The 16775-nt window shown below is 54.4% G+C and overlaps 4 protein-coding genes across 4 annotated transcripts; 3 read left to right on the top strand and 1 right to left on the bottom strand.

Annotated features, from left to right (window-relative positions):
* Positions 1-175: 175 nt before the first annotated feature.
* On the bottom strand, positions 176-3714 carry BBK36DRAFT_1111984 (hypothetical protein; the record flags this gene model as incomplete). The annotated part of the gene is made up of 3 exons (XM_024889764.1): positions 176-1357; positions 1422-2578; positions 2631-3714. The coding sequence occupies 3 exons, from the start codon at positions 3712-3714 to the stop codon at positions 176-178; spliced, it is 3423 nt and encodes a 1140-aa protein (XP_024752539.1).
* Positions 3715-4861: 1147 nt separating this feature from the next.
* Positions 4862-5598, top strand: BBK36DRAFT_1167076 (hypothetical protein; the record flags this gene model as incomplete). The annotated part of the gene is made up of 2 exons (XM_024894995.1): positions 4862-4886; positions 5012-5598. The coding sequence occupies 2 exons, from the start codon at positions 4862-4864 to the stop codon at positions 5596-5598; spliced, it is 612 nt and encodes a 203-aa protein (XP_024752538.1).
* A 692-nt stretch (positions 5599-6290) lies between these two features.
* Positions 6291-7200, top strand: BBK36DRAFT_1157455 (Prefoldin, subunit 3; the record flags this gene model as incomplete). The annotated part of the gene is made up of 6 exons (XM_024894013.1): positions 6291-6322; positions 6388-6516; positions 6576-6687; positions 6747-6845; positions 6904-7029; positions 7090-7200. 6 exons carry the CDS (start codon positions 6291-6293, stop codon positions 7198-7200), a joined length of 609 nt encoding a protein of 202 aa, XP_024752537.1.
* Positions 7201-7789: 589 nt separating this feature from the next.
* On the top strand, positions 7790-10753 carry BBK36DRAFT_1113767 (hypothetical protein; the record flags this gene model as incomplete). Its single annotated transcript, XM_024889951.1, has 2 exons — positions 7790-9135; positions 9268-10753. The coding sequence occupies 2 exons, from the start codon at positions 7790-7792 to the stop codon at positions 10751-10753; spliced, it is 2832 nt and encodes a 943-aa protein (XP_024752536.1).
* Between the last annotated feature and the right edge of the window lie 6022 nt (positions 10754-16775).

The following is a 16775-nucleotide window of genomic DNA, read 5'->3' as shown; positions in this document are numbered from 1 at the left end:
TATAGGCAAGGAGGCCGATATATTGGAAGGATTTCTTTGTGCCGCTCTCTCCTCAGACTTGCTACCGAAAACGCCGCTGTGTCGTGTGCCTATGCGGGACTGGCGAGACGATTTGAAGAAGTTATACGTTCTGGTCAGACAAAACCAAACGCTTGTGTCGTTGCGATCGAGCATCTTACTGGGCAATGCTCTCTGGGCTCATCATTCCGGTAGTGTCGTCCTTGTCAGTTTGGCTCATGCCACCCTGGCTTTGCATACTATCCGTCCGCTCCATGCTTGGTGCGAGTGCGAGAAGCGCAGGGTTTGGCACATTGCCGTTCGGCATGGACGTTGGTCTCTTTTTCGCTGCCGCGGCTGCTGCCGCCTTGTCGGGAGATGCGTTGAGTCGAGCTTCAGCCGCAGCAGCTTCCAGCTTCTTCTTCTTCTTGGCGAGCGCCAATTGCTCCTTTGGCGGACGCTTCTGGGCAGAGATGATTTTACCGCTGGCGCCGAGACGGGGACGCGGTTTGCGTTGCTTGGTCGGCAAATCTTCATCCTCAACCAACGGTGCATCGTTGTTAGCGTGAAGCTTGGCCAGGAAGAAGTTCTTGACCAGGCCAATCTGGTGCTGGATGTTCTCCTTGTTGACAGGCTCCGAGATAGGCAGTGGTTCGAAGATTTCGCTGCTCGATCCACCAGAGGCCTGTGTTTGCATCTGGTATTGGCTGCGCACTCTGCTCTGCAGCAGATGGAACGGCACAGACACGAAGTCGAGACCCATTTCCTTGTCCAGTCCAAGAGCCCGGAAGCCGAAGAAGTCTTCTCCCAGATCCTCGGCGAAGTCTCCACTAGTGAACTGGTCGCTGCCGTCATTAAAGGCGCCAGCACCGTCTTCGCCAGCATCTGCAGAGAGGGCCGGGCGGAGGAGATCCGCTAGATGCGACTTCATTCGATCATGCAAAGCACCCAGCTTGCTACTCAGCCTATCGACGTCGTCTTTGACGTAGCTTTCCAAGGATGCGACATCATGACCATTTTCGTCAAGAGTATGAAGGATGACCTCCTCTGGCGTAAAGCGTGGCTGTAGCACCGTCTGGCCACCAATCTGGACTGACTTCTTCTCAGCCTCTCGGTAGACGTTGAACGTTCTGACCAGCTTCTGGAAATAGTCGGCTGCGATCGACGTGAATGCATCCATGGCAGATGGCTGTAGCTCTTCAAACCCAGTGGTGTAGAGAATCTTTGCAATGGAGCGCTTCAGAGCATCTTGGCAGGTGTTGGGCGCCATTACCGGGCCATCGTCTGAGATGAAATGGGGCTCTATATCCAGTTCTCGGAATGGCTCCGAATTTGACTTGGGGAATTGATTCGTATAAACCTAGGAAGTGTGAGCTTGCGGTTTCCACCCTCCAGTTATGACTCCCACAATGTCGGGTGCTTACCTGAGACTGGACCTGCATCTGTTTGATGACGGAAATCTTCATGGCCAGTTTTCTTGTTTCTTGTATCTGGTGAATATTTTCATCCATCTTCTTCGTCAATTTACTTTGCGACGCAACAAAGGAGCCAGGCGGCACAAGGCGAAGGAATTCCTCATGCTGGTTAATCACCTGGCCTTCGCCGTCTTCGACCCATTGCATCTTGGATGGAATATCCGGAATATTACTCATAGGAGTGTAATAGTCGGGGAGAACCTGCTCCTTTTCCTCTTCGATGCCTTCGGCCAACGTCTCAGTCCCTTTGCTTCCAGCGGCTTTGGCAGTAGTTGCGGGCGCGTCAAATACAGTGCCGTTGGTCAGCTCTGCCTCCTTTTGGCGAGCCAGGAATCTTCGCATTCCAGCCTTGCTTCGGAGTAGGGCGGGAGCGTCCACGCTGAGCTTGTTGTCTTTGAAGAGCTGGAAGCGTTCTTTGGCAGCCAGAGCTCGGTCTTTCTTTGTACACTGCTTCCATATCTTGTATTCCTCGTCCTCGTAAGCCTGCTCGGAAGCCTGGCCAAAAGCTTGATTCAAGCTCATTCCATTGATGCTTGGACCGTCGATATCCATGGCATCGGCGTTACTTGTGATTCCAGACGGCCCATTGGCCGCGCCAGGAGTGATGGAGCCGCCGATAGGAGGTGTCGCGAAGCCATTGCTTCCATCCATTTCTGAGCCCTCGCGACCCAGCTTGCCCAGGAGTCCGTTCACCTGTAGGATTGGTTTCTGGTCGACCACCGGGGTATCTTCCTTGGGATCATTAGGAGCCTTCCTAGACTTATTAGCCCCCTTAGTAGTAGCCTTACGACCACGGGAAGACATGATGGGTTCGTCGTCAGAGTCCTCGCCGCCGTCATCTTCGCCACCATTCTGCTTCCTCCGCTCTTCAGCTTCGACTTCGGCACGCGAACGAATGGTAAGGTCAGGAATGAGGGGTATCAGCTTTTCGGCTTCCTTCCGCATGCCATTAGCCATTCGGCGGAGCGGGTGGTTCATGTCCTGATTGTACTTGAGGCAGTTATCCCAAATAAGGTTGAGGTCAACCACGAATTCAGTCTTTGACTTGTACGTCAGCGACTTCAGCTTCTTGGTCATGGTGCCAAGATCCATCGGGTTTTTGATGACTAAAACAATGTCAGTATTCATATACGAGCAAAATACGAAAGCTGGTCGTACAGTTGTAATAGTCAGGAGCATCTCTCTTGTTGACGCGGGTAAGGAACGGCGTTGAGTACTCGGTATGCGCTTTCAGCTCTGTCAAGACCTTTTCCAGTGCCTCGTAGAGCTCTTCCTGGTTGACATTCTCCTCGCTTGCCCACTTGCTGCGGTTCTTTCGCACTTCATTCATCAAGAGCCTGAGTTCAGCATCAGAAGCCTTGACTTGGTCTCGCTTCATATCTATCCGGGCAATGAGGTGTTTGAGGGTGAGACTCGAAGCGCCCAGGTTCGCGCTGCTGAGGGAGCCTTGGTTCGCTGCTTGCGGGCCCGTCGCACTTGCGCTGTTGTTGTTCTCCATTTCAGCCTGAAGTTGCTTCTCTGAGTCTTCTAACTGTTGCTGCTCAAGCATTGCCGTTCGGTCATTTTCCAGGGTATATATTATCGTGTGAAAGCTTCGCCGGGCGGCGGCTTCTGTTGCCTTCCTGGCATCTTCGAGCTGCTTGATAGCGTCGTCTTCCGGCTTCCCCTTGGTTTGCGATCCATCCTGAGACCTCGCTTTATCTGCTATTCTGCTGGGGGACGTGACGGACTGCACCGGAGAGCTACCGGACTTGGATGGCGATAACAGTGAGTTGGAAGCGGCGGCCGCCGCAGCCGCAGCCGGAGGTTTATGGGCGGCAGACGAGGCATCTTCGTCTTCTTCATCCTCGTCATCATCGTCATAATCGTCTTCGTCTATCGTGCGCTTCGCCTTCTTGAGCGGCGGCTCCTTGATAGGTTCGTGGTCGGTGGTTGGAGGGAGGGTGACGGTAGGGGCGGGGGGTGAGCGCCGTAGAGACTCGATCGCGTTCAGATTGTAAGAACCGTCGTCGGCAAAGAGCAGAGCGATCTTCTCCTCGGATTTATGATACAGGTCTGCAAAATGGGCGCGTCGCCTCTCGTCCTCGGCATCAAGGGTTGCCTCAGGCATCAACACCAGCGAGTTGTCGACGGGGGTCGCGATACGCGCCACTCCATCGTCCGCAACCTGCAGACTTCTGCTGCTGCTGGAGTGATGCAGTCCGGGCGGCGGCCAAGCGGCCTGGCCATTGGAAAGTGACATGATGGGCCCCAGGCGATGGAAGCGACAGCAGGGCCCCTTTCGCCATGCGCCAACGAATGCGCTCGCGTGCGGGCGGACCGGGAGCGACCGAGAGTCTCAAGACGGCATGGGACAAAGGAGCGGCATCGGGCGAGATGGAGGCCAGAAAATCGCGACGGCCGGAGATGAACTGGGCCAGTGTTGATGGATCGCGATCGGCTGGTTTGTCTGCGGATCGAGAGGTGAGGTTGAGGATTTGGGAGGCTTGTACGTATGGGGAACCCTTCCCAAAGCGGAGACTTTGCACTGGGCCGGTGGTACCAGCACCTGGAACGCTATGGGGCACCTATCCAAGGCGCTGGAGCGGGAGCAGGGCGCTGCAAGAGCTTTAGACTTGGGCGGTGCATGCGTCGGCTGGAGACCTGGACAAGTATCGATAAGAGGTGCGTCGACTTCGCCGCGTGTGCTTGTATGCAGGCCGCTGTCGAATGACTGATGCTTCGCTGCTGGACGGACGCTGTGGTGCGCGGACGGAGTACGAGTACATGTCACGGGTAGAGGCATCGCCTTGCCTTTGGCATTATCTAAGCGGTTTGTGTGCTGGATTATTACCTAAGGTAAGGTTATGTAAAGTTTCTGCTGCACAGGGCAATTGTGCCTGCACGTTGAGTCACGTGACGCCTTGGCTACGACACGCCAAGTTGCTGCAGAACTGACGACAGGCTGAGCTTAGAGTGAGAGTCTACTGATGTATGAATGGATTCGATAAAAAGAGACAAAGGAAATAGAAAGTTAGAGAATTTGTTGGCATAATGAATTTGACATCATCCTCCACCATCCACATGAATGGGAAAAGAAGAAAGAAAGGAATAGATAAAGAGCCTCTGTAATGCTGCAATTCGGGCCTGATGGCGAGCTTAACCAACACTGAGCCGGCGCTGCGCATACGGAGTACGTACTACATCCCGGCTGCGCCACCCGTGGCCGGCCGCGGCACAGCTTCATACAGCTCAAAGACCTTGAAAGCTACCTTGCACCTCCACGCCCAGTTCATGCAAAACCTCCGTCTCGCATCCGGTCCCATGGTCTAGAGAGCCTGTGCTGCTCTCGAGGCCGTCACTCAGCTCAGCCTCCCGTCACATTCGCCAGTCCACTGATAACTCCAGCCATGCGGATAAGGCTGCCCTTTGCAGGTGCGTACGTCATTAGCCCGGGCCGCACAGCATCGCGGCCAAAACATTTCTCAGGTCCCATGCATTCTGTGGCATGCGCGCCATCTTCGTTAGCCTACTGCAAGATGCTGATGTTCTCTTCCAAGGTGTTTTCCTGCTGTTGCTGCTACTGGCGGGCTACGCCGGCCTGTCCTCTTTGCAGCTCGGCGCGTACATCAACGACAAGGCCCTTCACTTCCTGACCTTCTTCCTCCTGACGGTCGTATTCTACTGGATCGTCGATACCAGTCGCCGGCGAACCCTGCATATGACTCTTGTCGTCTGCACTCTCGTACTCGGCGTCGGGTCCGAATTCGTGCAGAGCTTCCTCCCCAACGACCGAGACTTTGATCTTTACGACATAGTAGCAAACATCATCGGCAGCTTGCTAGGGTTGGGGCTCTGCGCGTGGTACCATAAGCGAATGCTGGAGAGGAAGAGACAGCGCAAGCACTACGACGCTGTCCCAGGTGAGGATACCGAAGATGTAGAGCTTGGGCAAGGCCAGGAGTCCGGTATCACAGACGGCCCAGCTCGAGGCAGGACCCTCGAGGAGGAAGTGGATAACTGGGATGAGAACGCAGAAGACAACTGGGATGATGACAACTTGTCGATTCCCGATACGGTGTCACCAGCAGTCGCCAAAGAAACGGGCGCACCTGATGCTCGGGAAGCGAAGAAACGAACAGACTGAAATCTACGCTTTGTATCTGGAGTTTATGGTTGAGCCGGGTTTTTCTCATGCTTTACGCAATCATGCCCACGGCCCTACTGGCGTTCTTCAGTCAGAACTTGGGCGGCTTGGGCATAACAGTATCTGGGGGTCAAGACAACGTATATGTGCTCATGATGACGCCTAGCTAAATGTTTCTCGAATACTCAGGATCAATTTCCAGTTAAACTTGTCTATTCTTCCAGAATACAATGAAATACTAGTTGATTCTCTGCTACAGACATATAATTCGAAGCATGTGGAAGTAGTGCAGGCCAACCAATAAGCAGGTTTGCTGCAATGCAGTCCCTGAGTAATCAACCCTCTGAACAAGCAATATGAACCGTCTTGATGTCGTAGAATTCCAAAAAAAAAAATGCTTCTGTAATTCCTCCGTCTGCTATTTTACCTCAAAAATGCATCAGAACACACATAAAGCGATGGAGGCTCGCCGAATGGATGCCAGCCGGGTACCTGCAAGCACTGCTTACCCTGCACAATCACACAGGATCGCCAACCTCAGGTAAAGGAACCCCGCCATTTGCCCCTCACCTAGGTGAGAGGGTAGGTCCCCACTAGCACGACCTTACCTATTCCTGCGAATTGTCCCCAGAACTGGCATGACCTCTGGAAAACTCCCATCTCATGCGCCGAGAGACGCACTCGCAGCAAAGATGGCGAGCTCAGAAAAACAGCCAGTCGTAAGGTAAGCGCTGTCGGAGAATGATTATTTGACGGAGCGGGCGCGCGTGCTAACAGGGCTGGGCGCAGTGGTAAAGATGATACGCCGACGAACCCCAGGGGCATCCCGTACGCTCCCTTTGTCGACAAGGTCGAGGATTACGTCTCAACACGGGAGGATGTCGAGCCGACGCTTCGAAAGTTTCAAGAAATGATCTCGTGAGCCGCGACAAATCTGGGCCGTTGCCATGGCCAAAGGGCTAATGAGCCCGTGGTAGGAAGTATCAGTTCATGGAGCTGAACCTGCAACGTCGGATGACGGGGCTGAGGGAGAAGATTCCTGATATCCAGAAGACGCTGGACACGGTGCAGTTCCTGAAGCTGCGGAAGGTTTGACCATGCAGAAGCGATTCTTCGACGAGGGGCACTCCGCTCATGCTCGAGAACAGGACGAGACGGATCCCATCGAGACAACCTTTGAGCTCAACGATACGCTATATGCCAGAGCAAACATCCCGCCGACAGAGGAGGTGTACATCTGGCTGGGGGTAAGACGGAGAGTGCTGGAGAGAACGAAGAGTTGTCAAGCTGACCGCCGTGCCATAGGCCAACGTCATGTTGTCTTACCCCATCGACGAAGCCCAGGAGCTGTTGACCTCGAAACTCACAGCCGCCAAGACGAGTCTGTCGAATTGTGAAGAGGACTTGGACTTTCTCCGCGAGCAGATTACCGTGAGGAAATGCCCATCCCCAAGCTTTGAGTAGATGAGGTTGCTGACGCAGGTTCAATAGACCATGGAGGTTGCCCTTGCCAGGGTCTACAACTGGGAGGTTGCACAGAAGAGGAAAGAGAAGCTGGAGGAGGAAGCAGAGAAGAAGAAGCTGAAGGACAATTCTGCGTAATAGACACTTTGGAAAAGCTTCTAATCTTCTTTCTTGGCTGGCCATGAAGAGCTCTCTTCCAAAATGTGAAGATCTGATGTACTGCGAAAATACTTGAGCGTTTACTCTTTTATTCAATACCGATTGAATAAGCTTCGATCGTGAAAGAATTCATCAATATCAAACTATTTCAATGGGATATCCTAAATACCTACCGGCGGTAGTACTTAGCTGTCGGCGAGGTAACTCAGTGCCAATCACCTCCGACGCTGAGGACGTCCGGTGGAGCCCCACTTTTGGGCGTGCCCCGATTGATGCATGGAGGCCGAATCGAATTTGAACTTTTGGAGGAACCGCGACCACTTCGTACTTGTACGCCTCGACCAACCTCCCCCAACAGCACAATTCACGACAGAGGCTTCTTCAACGGACCATTGCTGGCCGTGTTGGAGATATGCGGAGGAATGCTCAAAAATGCAACTCGGGAGTTGGAGCAAAGGCGGCAGGCCCCGCGCCAACTGTTCCATGCCTCTTTGGTAGGTGCCGGTGTAACTTGAGCTTTGACGGGCTGGACGGACTGCGACATCTAACACGTTGCCTTTTTGCACAGATGATCTATGGAACGCTGCTACAACGATGTAGCCGTCGGACGCTCGCTTCGCAAGCCGCTGTGGCTGTAGGGCGCGACAGTGCAAGGGTTGCCAGACTGGACCAGGACGATCGTTTTCTCGAAGCGCCGCCCCCTCGAGAACCCCCACGAGTCGCAGCAAAAATCGGCCTGTACAGGCACATTTCACAAGCTCCCAGAAATGGCTTCGAAAGCAAACCGAACATTCGATATGAATTCCAAAAGACTATTCTTGCACGACACCGGCAGCAGAGGGATACTCCAAGCGGCGCCGCTGTTCCCGACACAGCTGGGAACTCGCCCAATTCATCGATCCAGCCCTTGCCCTCACGCCGCCGCGGACGCGGGCATTATTCCATGACTTTGCGGGCGTGGCGCGACAATTCCCCAAATCTCCTGCTTCAGAAGGCACTGGACGCCGACGAAGACAGCCGGGACTGGAAAATACAAGCGGCACAGAGTCGCGTCGCTCGCCTTCCAATCATCCTGCTGCAAATGATGATTCGCAAAGAAGCATTGCAAGAACATGACCAGAGCGAGCTTCTGAATCTGCTCCCGTCCACACAAGAATGGGCAAATATGCTTGATACTGCACGGCGAAACGGCTATTCGCAAGATGATTTGGCGCATTATTTGTATATCCTCGAAGGGAAGACAGACGACACGCGATGCGAAAGATTTCTTGAACGCGACTCATATAAACCGCCCTTTATTCTGCATTTGCTCCTCAGGCCGACATCCAGGTTCTCCCGGCTCGAAACCCTCAACCGTCTCGTGGGCTATTGCCGCTCCTTCTACTTGGAGACCATCAGAAAAGAACCAGATACAGCCAAGGCCCAGACCAAGAAGTTAAAGCGGCCATACGGGCCAGAAAACTTCAACGTTGTCATGTCCCTTCTTGCGCACCATTGCATCCGGCTTGATGCCAGGCACATGATTACGCTGGGTGATTTAGCTGTCCAATATATCGAGACAATGGCGGAATCACGCCTGCCGGAAGAGGAGATTTACGAAGCTCAATGCTCGGTATTCAACCACAGCCTCAGGCTTTTCGGTTCGAACTGCCGCAGGCATTCGATCCAGCAGGCTTCGCCAAACGCTTTCTTTTGGGAAGCACAGAGAATTCTTTTGGCCGTCTCTTCCAAGTTAAAGAAACAACTGCTGGTCGATGTCGAGGGGTTTCGTGCCATTCGAAAGGTCTTGGCAGGTATGTCCAAGAATCACGTCGAGATGCATAGCTCGGTTAGGCACGCACCTACATGGCCCCCATATTTACAACCTGGGGATGGAATGGATGAAGACATGGACCCGGAAGAGAGCTGGAGCCGGTCTGTGCGGGCGGGAGTGCTGATGCAGGAGGCCGGATTCCCCAAGGAAGACCTCGACGATGCCGTCGACATCCTACAGGGCATGTCGCCGGATGGGACTCCGACGATTCAGCAGCGGGTGTCGCTAGTGAGAGGCCGAAAAGTAAGCCTGTGGGAGGCTTCCATCCGAGCCACGCGCAATGCGCAGGAGGCTTGGGAGAGGTTCCAGAACCCCCCCAAGGCTGGACTTGAACTCGGCTTAGCCGAGTATACCGCCATGTTCGAAAAGTTGACGCTGAGGGAAGCGGATGAGCACACCACAGCCCTGCCTGGCGACAGAGCCTTGAACTTTCCTACTCCGCAGGAGGCCAACCTCAGTGAATTCGAAAAGGCCCGCATCCGCCCGCCAAGCACCTCCCAGCTGTACGAGAGGATGCTGAAAGACGGCATCCGCCCGAGCGGCAGCTGTCTTGCCATACTGCTGGCCAACACGGAATCGTTGGAAATGGCGCGGAGATACCTACGCGACAGCGATGGAACCGGCGCTCTGGACCGGCTGCTGTCCCAAGAGATGGACGTGGAGGCTCTCAAAAAGGTGCCGCTCAGCCTCGTCTCAGCCTATGTCCAAGTGATGACAAGGCAAGGCGGAAAACGCGCAAGAAAATACATGGTGCGGGCTATTGAGCTGGCAGAGAAGCGATTAGGATCTGTGCAATCTCCGTGGTCTGATTTCATCTGGGGCACGATTCTGAAAGACTTGTCACAGCACCATCGCGGCCTGAGGATCCTTGTCTACCAACAGCTCAAGCTGTCCCTCCACGTTGTTGAGAAACTCGACGGGCCTTGCGGCCTCTCGCTCCCTGCGTTCGTTCAGTTCAGCAAGACAACGCGGAAGATAGCCAGGCGCGAACTGGAGGAGCTCTGCACCGAAATGGATATGAGCCCGTCAACGGTCAAGAACAACGCGCTGTGGGCCCTGTACGATGAGAAGTCTATACACAAGGATGCCATGCATTGGGACACATTCGGCGGCAGGCAGGGGGCCTTGAATGTGTTTCGTCTCTTCCGGTCTTCCGCCTTGCGGATGAAGGAGCTTTTCGACAAACTTGTGTCACTTGAAGGAGAGAGCCAGCGACTGCTGGGTACGAAGAGGGTGGCGCCACTGGACGAGATGATGTGGCGGAGGGACCCAGCCCGAGCCGAGCACGCGTACGAGTACATGGTTTCCTTGGCATACCTGGGCGAGTTTCAACAGATGGCCAAGCTGCTGAGGTGGTTGATGGAGAAGTGGGGGCAGCCTGAGGTGGTGCAGGCGTTGTCGGAGCTGGACGAGCCGCCAGCGTATGCGGACTTTGTAAAGACTCTCTGCGCCTTTCGACTTTTGGCCGAGCCCATGCTGGGGCAGGGGGTGGTGGCGTCTCTGCAGGAAGCCATTGACGCGGCTGGGTTGAACTGGACATGGCCCGACGAAGAGGCTGTGGAGGCATACATTCATACACAAGAGGATGAATCGATCCAGGCTCTGGCGCGCGTGTTGGAGCGGGTGCGCTTATCGTGGGCAAATACGAGAAGCGACGTCGAGACGGACGCAGAGCCGGATACGGGCCGGGCAGGCAAATGGAGGAGCCATGTATTATGAGCTGGGAATTGATGCATTTGAAACAAGGGACATGGTCATGGAGGCGTTCTCAAGAAGGCTCTGGATTGATGTTTGATTTACGAAGACAGTGTTGTATGACTGCATGTATTATTTGCTGGAAACAGTAGCCTTGAGGAATGCCGGCGATAGAATATCTCTATACCCATCGACTATCAATCTTGATAATTGATATTACAGGCAAGATGAACAAGGTCTGTGCCTCGTATCCGGCGAGAGCATGTAAGCCAGCCACTTGGTGCAGCAGGCAGTAAAGCATTATTAACTCGTGCTGCTTCTATTCTGAGGCTTCAGAGAAGCGAGCGGCTATCGCAGTTCTCATCTTGCCAATCTGGCGTGCAGGGGGGCAGAACGAGCTTCCGATTGGGCGCGGGATGAATCTCGTAAACCTGTGGTGGTACGAGCGGACCTGGCTGGACACTGGGATGATGCTGTAGGAGAAAGAACGAGGTGAATGTGTCTAGCTTCGTTATATATTTGAATGGAAGGATGATTGCGCTTTGAACTGGTTTGCTGTTGAGGGCGTTGGTTGGGTTGTCTCGACTTGCACTGGACAGAGTAGGTATGGAGTACCTGCGTCTATTCCCACTTCCGTGAAGGTGAATTACCACGTGCGCATACTGGAATTCCTCATTAGAAAATGATAACCAGATACTAGAATAATAAGATCACTGATACTCAACCTCAAACCCATGAAGCAAGTCCAGATAAAAATCGGGCGCTTAAACTTGCAAGGCCCAGGTTACGCTGCAGCCTCTCGCCCAGTGGTTTGCTTGCCCAAACGGCCACAGGTGGCAGCGGTGGGGCGGAGCTGATTGGCCAGCACGCCTCGCCGGCTCAGACAGTTTGAGCGGCTGCATGGAAGAGACGACTGATTGAGACTTTGAGCACACAGGCTTGGATGAACCTGGGCCCGTGTTTTGGCTCTGGGCCTTGCGGTGGCCAACCATTTGGCCTTTGCCTGCTTTGATTCTTGGTACTAAGTTTTGCTGTATTTTACTGTTCACCATGGGGGATTACGGGTGGACTGGGATCTATGCTCTCTTCCGATGGTACCTGGCTGATGCATCGTGATCCCGGCACATGCGCGTGTATACAGGACAGGGCATGGGTTCACGTTTGATGGAACAGACAGAAGCAGGGCTGCAACCGCATGGCCATTGATTCCGCCTGCTTGCCAGACTCACCAGACGGACACGTACATAATGCCCCAGGCCGATCCTTTCCCAATCCCCTCTGTTCCTGCTTCTTCTTTCTTCTCCCTCTCCTTTTTGGTTTTCCAGGTTTTCCTTTACTGTCTCGACGATTTTCTTTCTGGGTGCTCTGGTTGATCTGGGGTTCCTCCTGTCTTCCCCTCTCGTTATCTCTCTCTATTTGACGATTTGCCTTATTCTCCATTCTTTTTTCTTTCTTCTACTTCTCTCTCTCTCTATTGTTCTCTGGCTTTATTCTTGTCTGTTGTCTGCTGAGCATAATCACTTTCACTCATCGGCTTTTTGGTGCTCCGGTCACACACTCCCTTGTCACTCTCGCCCATTCACTACTCTCAGTGAATCCCTCGGTTCATTGAGGCAAGACTGCTTTGCATCTAATATCCTTCTCTCTATTTCCTTGTCGTTTCTGTCTTTGCTTTTATAATTTGGTCCCCTTTCCTGAACGCTCTTGGCTCACCTCACTGGATAACCTTTGTGGTGTTGAACAAAACGCATCTTTGTTGGCGGCAATCTTGTGAGCAAGCAATCAAAGCGTCGTTCACAGTCTATTTGTTCAAGCAAGCCGTTCACCCGGTATAAACAAAAGGCGTCGATTGTTGATCATCCCCCCTCCTGAATTCTTCAGCTTTATACTTTTTCTCTTTCTTTCTTTCTTTCTCTTGGAAGGACATCGCTGTGCGATATCACAAGTATACACAACTCGAACATAATGCGTTATCACATACTCTTCGGTAGTGCTCTGGGCATGTTCCTGGTTGCTGCTGGGCCTGCGCAGGCTGGTCCGCTGCCACGCCTCAGCCCCAAGGTGTAAGTTCTATTCTCCCAAGTACTCATCTATAGATTCAATGAAGTATCGTACTGACACTTTTTTGTTTCTACAGGCCCAAAGTTGCGCGAGCGGAAACTGCCGTATTCGACACCTCTGCCATCCCTGACGGACCTGGGTAAGTTGCTCTGAAATGACCAAACGTATATGCAAAGGGAGCGAAAACGTCTGACATGGGATAGTTCGACCCAGCCTGCCGTGCCAAACGTACCGACGGGCACGACTCCTCACCCCGTCTTCCAGACGTTGACGGGCACCACGGCAGATATTCCCGACTCCCTCAGGTCCAGCATCCCTACAGAGGCTCAAAGCCAAGCTCCGGCCACAACCTTGGCTGGACCAAGCGTCCCACCAGTTGAGACTTCGTCGACCAGCATAACCTCCGGACCGGCTACCTCGTCCAGCGGCGTCGTCGACAGTCAGACCAGCACAGCCGTACCACCCTCCTCCGCAACTGAGGCCAACACAGTCCCTACGAGCGCTGTCCCAACTACCTCCTCTGAGCCTGCTGTACCAACTACAACCAGCATCTTCACCACGGTGGTGATCCCAGATCTGAATGCGCCCACTACGAGCCCTACGGAGCCTGCCACGACAGCCACGGCTGGGAGCACGTCTGCGGCTTTGGATTCTTCAGGCAATCCCGCCTCAACTGGCCCCCCTGCCGTGACGACAACTCCCACGACGGCTCCCGATCCTGCGACGACTCACAGCACGGCTGCGGGAAGCACAGAGACCTCTGTGGGTAGCTCTGCGTCTACGGACGCGGCTGTCCAGACGTCGGCGGCAACAAGTCCCTCGACTACTACTGGCGCTGTTCAGACGGCAACTAAGGCGTCGAGCGCTGCTGCCACGGTGAACACGCAGACTAAGTCTGAGACGGCGACTGCTGGGCTGGCGGGATCTACGACTGTGCCCCTGGCGACGACGGGGACCACAGCTTCTCCTGTGACTGAGATTTTGTCAGCTACTGGGACTTCTGCAGCTTCTGGAACCTCGGCAGCTACTGGAACGTCTGCTAATGCCGGAGCTTCAGCTACCGGCACTTCAACGGCGACTGGGACTTCAGCAGAGACAAGTACATCAGTAGCTACTGAGACCTCAGCAGTGACTGGAACTTCAGCAGTGACTGGAACCTCAGCAGTGACTGGAACCTCAGCAGTGACGGGTACATCAGCAGCTACAGAGACCTCGGCCGTCACAAACACCGTGCCTGCTGCTGTCCCAACTACAGCCCCCGAGACTCAGACGACTGCCCCCAACTCCGGCACTGGCCTTCCAACTTCACTCACGCAGACGAGCATCACCGACCAGACACAATCTAGCTCGACAGTTGGAAGCACGACCGCGCCATCTCAGGCTGCATCGACTTCCCAGACTGAGCCCCAAAGCACTGTTGTCGCCACCTCCATCACGAGTCCTACTCCTGCAAACACAGTGGTCGTCTCTACAAGCCTGATCCAGCCTCAGCAGAGCACGAGTGCGTCCCTGCCCCTTACCGGAGGAAGCAGCCTGACCTCGACTAGCGATACTCTTGCAACGTCGGCGTCGACGACTTCTGCTGGGCTGCTGACGAGCTCGACTTCAGCCGGAGGTGCAGTATCAACATCAATCCCGACTGCTGCCACCACAAGCTCCGCCGCTACCACCAGCGAAGCGTTGTTCGTGACCTCGTCAGAGCCCAATCAACCCGCAGCGTCCTCCACAGCCTCGTCAGCTCCAAGCTCATCCGCGGCCGAGGCTACTAGTAGCACCTCAAGCCAGGCTCCTCCCCCTGCATCAACTACAGCAGCCCCTGACAGCAGCACACAGTCGACCAGCTTGACATCGCCCGTCTTCCTGCCAACCCCCACTGACTCGTCGTCTGACGACACGACAACCACCACGCAGCTCACGACGACATCCACCGCCACCGTCACCGTCCAGCCCACCGGCACGCCCAACGACGCCGTCCCAACCACATTCACCTTCTTCCCCACGGCCACCACGTCCGTCCCGGCCCAGGTCTACGCAAGCAACCTCGCCACCGCCCAGAACTACAACAACGTCTTCAAGACCATGACCCCCGAGTCCGCCTGCACCGGCGCCCAGGCGGCCTGCATCGACGGCCAGCTGGCGACGTGCGGGCCCAACGGAGCCTTTGTCCTTGAGGAGTGTGACGCGGGGACCAAGTGCTTCGCTCTGCCGATGAACAACACGGCGGGCGTTCTGCTCGGGTGCCATGACCCTGCGGCCGCGGAGAGCATCCTCGGCGATAGCGCGGGGGGTGCTCCTCCGAGCAGCAGCGGGCCGGCTCCGACGCCGGTTGCTCCGACGACGTCTGCCCCGGCTGGTTCGGCGCCGGCCACTGCGACGTCTGATCCGGACGTGACCGTCACCAGTTACATCACAGTGAGCGACTTGCCGCCTGTGACAACGCCTACTTCCACTGCGGCTCCTTCGCCTCAGCCGCCTTCTGCTCCGCCTGCTGCAGCTCCCCCGGCAGCTGACCCCCCTGCCGCCTCCTCCCCAGTTGCCTCTCCTTCTCCTCCGGCGGCCTCTTCTCCTGCAGCCTCCCCAGTCGTTGCTTCTCCTCCCCCGGCAGCATCTTCTCCCGCCGCCTCTCCTCCCACAGCCCCAACACCAACAACCTTCCAAACCATCCGCACCAGCGCCGCTGCTCCCCCCGCCATCACCCCCCCTTCCAACAACAACCCTTTCCTCCCCCTCCCGCGCCCCAACCCAACGAGCCTCATCCTCATCCCCGTCCCCGACGACCCCGCCCCCTCGGAGCTCGCCATCCCCAGCAGCAACAATGCCAGTCCTCCTCAACCCACGAAAGTCCTCAACGGGCCGGCTGCTGACTCGGTCTTGCCCACCGTCACCGTGACGGAGCGGGAGAAGGAGACTGTGACGGTCACGCAGAAGGAGAAGGAGACTGTTACCGTTGCGAAGGAGACGGTGACTGTTACGCAGATTCCTCCCAAGGAGACTGTCACGGTCACTGTTGGCGTTTAAGAGAAAAAGGGCAATGGGGATAGGTTAAGAGGGGAAAAAGGAAGGGATGAAACTAGGGATACATGCCGGGCTTGTTGCGAAATGAAAAGATGGGTTTTCTTTTGCAATCTGTTGTTCCCTACGACATGCTTTTGGCACTCTGCTCTGTTGAAGGCCCCCCCTTTTCTATCTCGTTCTTCTTTAGTTCTTGGATTTTATATGTTGGTTGGATAAGTCTGCTTTTTTTTGTTCTGGTTATGAGTTTCCTTTGTTTCAATTTACATAATGTAGCCGGCCTATCATACACATCACGGGACGAGAGAAGGAGAAAATAATGCTTGATTTGCTACGAAGTTTTGCGAGATCCAAATTTGTTTTATACATACCTACGAAATACATATACAGTACAAGAAGATAAAAAAAAGAAAGAGAGAACGATGCTCGCGAATCGTCATGTTTGAAATCATTAGTTGAGAGCCCAGCCGTCCTGTTTTACCTGTTCATGTTTCCGTTTTGTCTGATCGTCCATGCAGATCCACTAGACACCTTATACGTGGTTTCCAGATATGATTCTTCTTGAAGTTTGTTCTACCCACTACCTTGACCTACCGTAGTCAGTAGGTATATATATATACGTTACAATCTCCGTCAAACGCTCCCAACGCTTCATGTTGTATTTCTTCTTGTTCCGCCGCTGTTGCTATGAATGATATAGAAAGTGATAAGGAGGGCTCAGGTGGTTCCTTCATGGACCTTCCGTGAGTCAATGTCCCCCAGGTGTTACCGTGTCGCTTCTCGTCCCTGAATGCCCGTGTCTCCCTACGAGTGTCTCGAATCCGACCATGCAGGCCAAAAGTAAAAACAGGACACTCTGAAATAGAGCAGGGGGGCAGAAGGGGGGGGGCTACAATATAATAGTAGAGGGAGAAAGTGTATCCAGACACATTTGCAGTGGCGTGGATAAAGAATAATGGCAAGAAGTGAAGAG

Source organism: Trichoderma citrinoviride, assembly GCF_003025115.1.
Source record: "Trichoderma citrinoviride strain TUCIM 6016 unplaced genomic scaffold BBK36scaffold_3, whole genome shotgun sequence".
NCBI lineage: Eukaryota > Fungi > Ascomycota > Sordariomycetes > Hypocreales > Hypocreaceae > Trichoderma > Trichoderma citrinoviride.
This window is presented reverse-complemented; position numbering and strand designations above follow the sequence as displayed.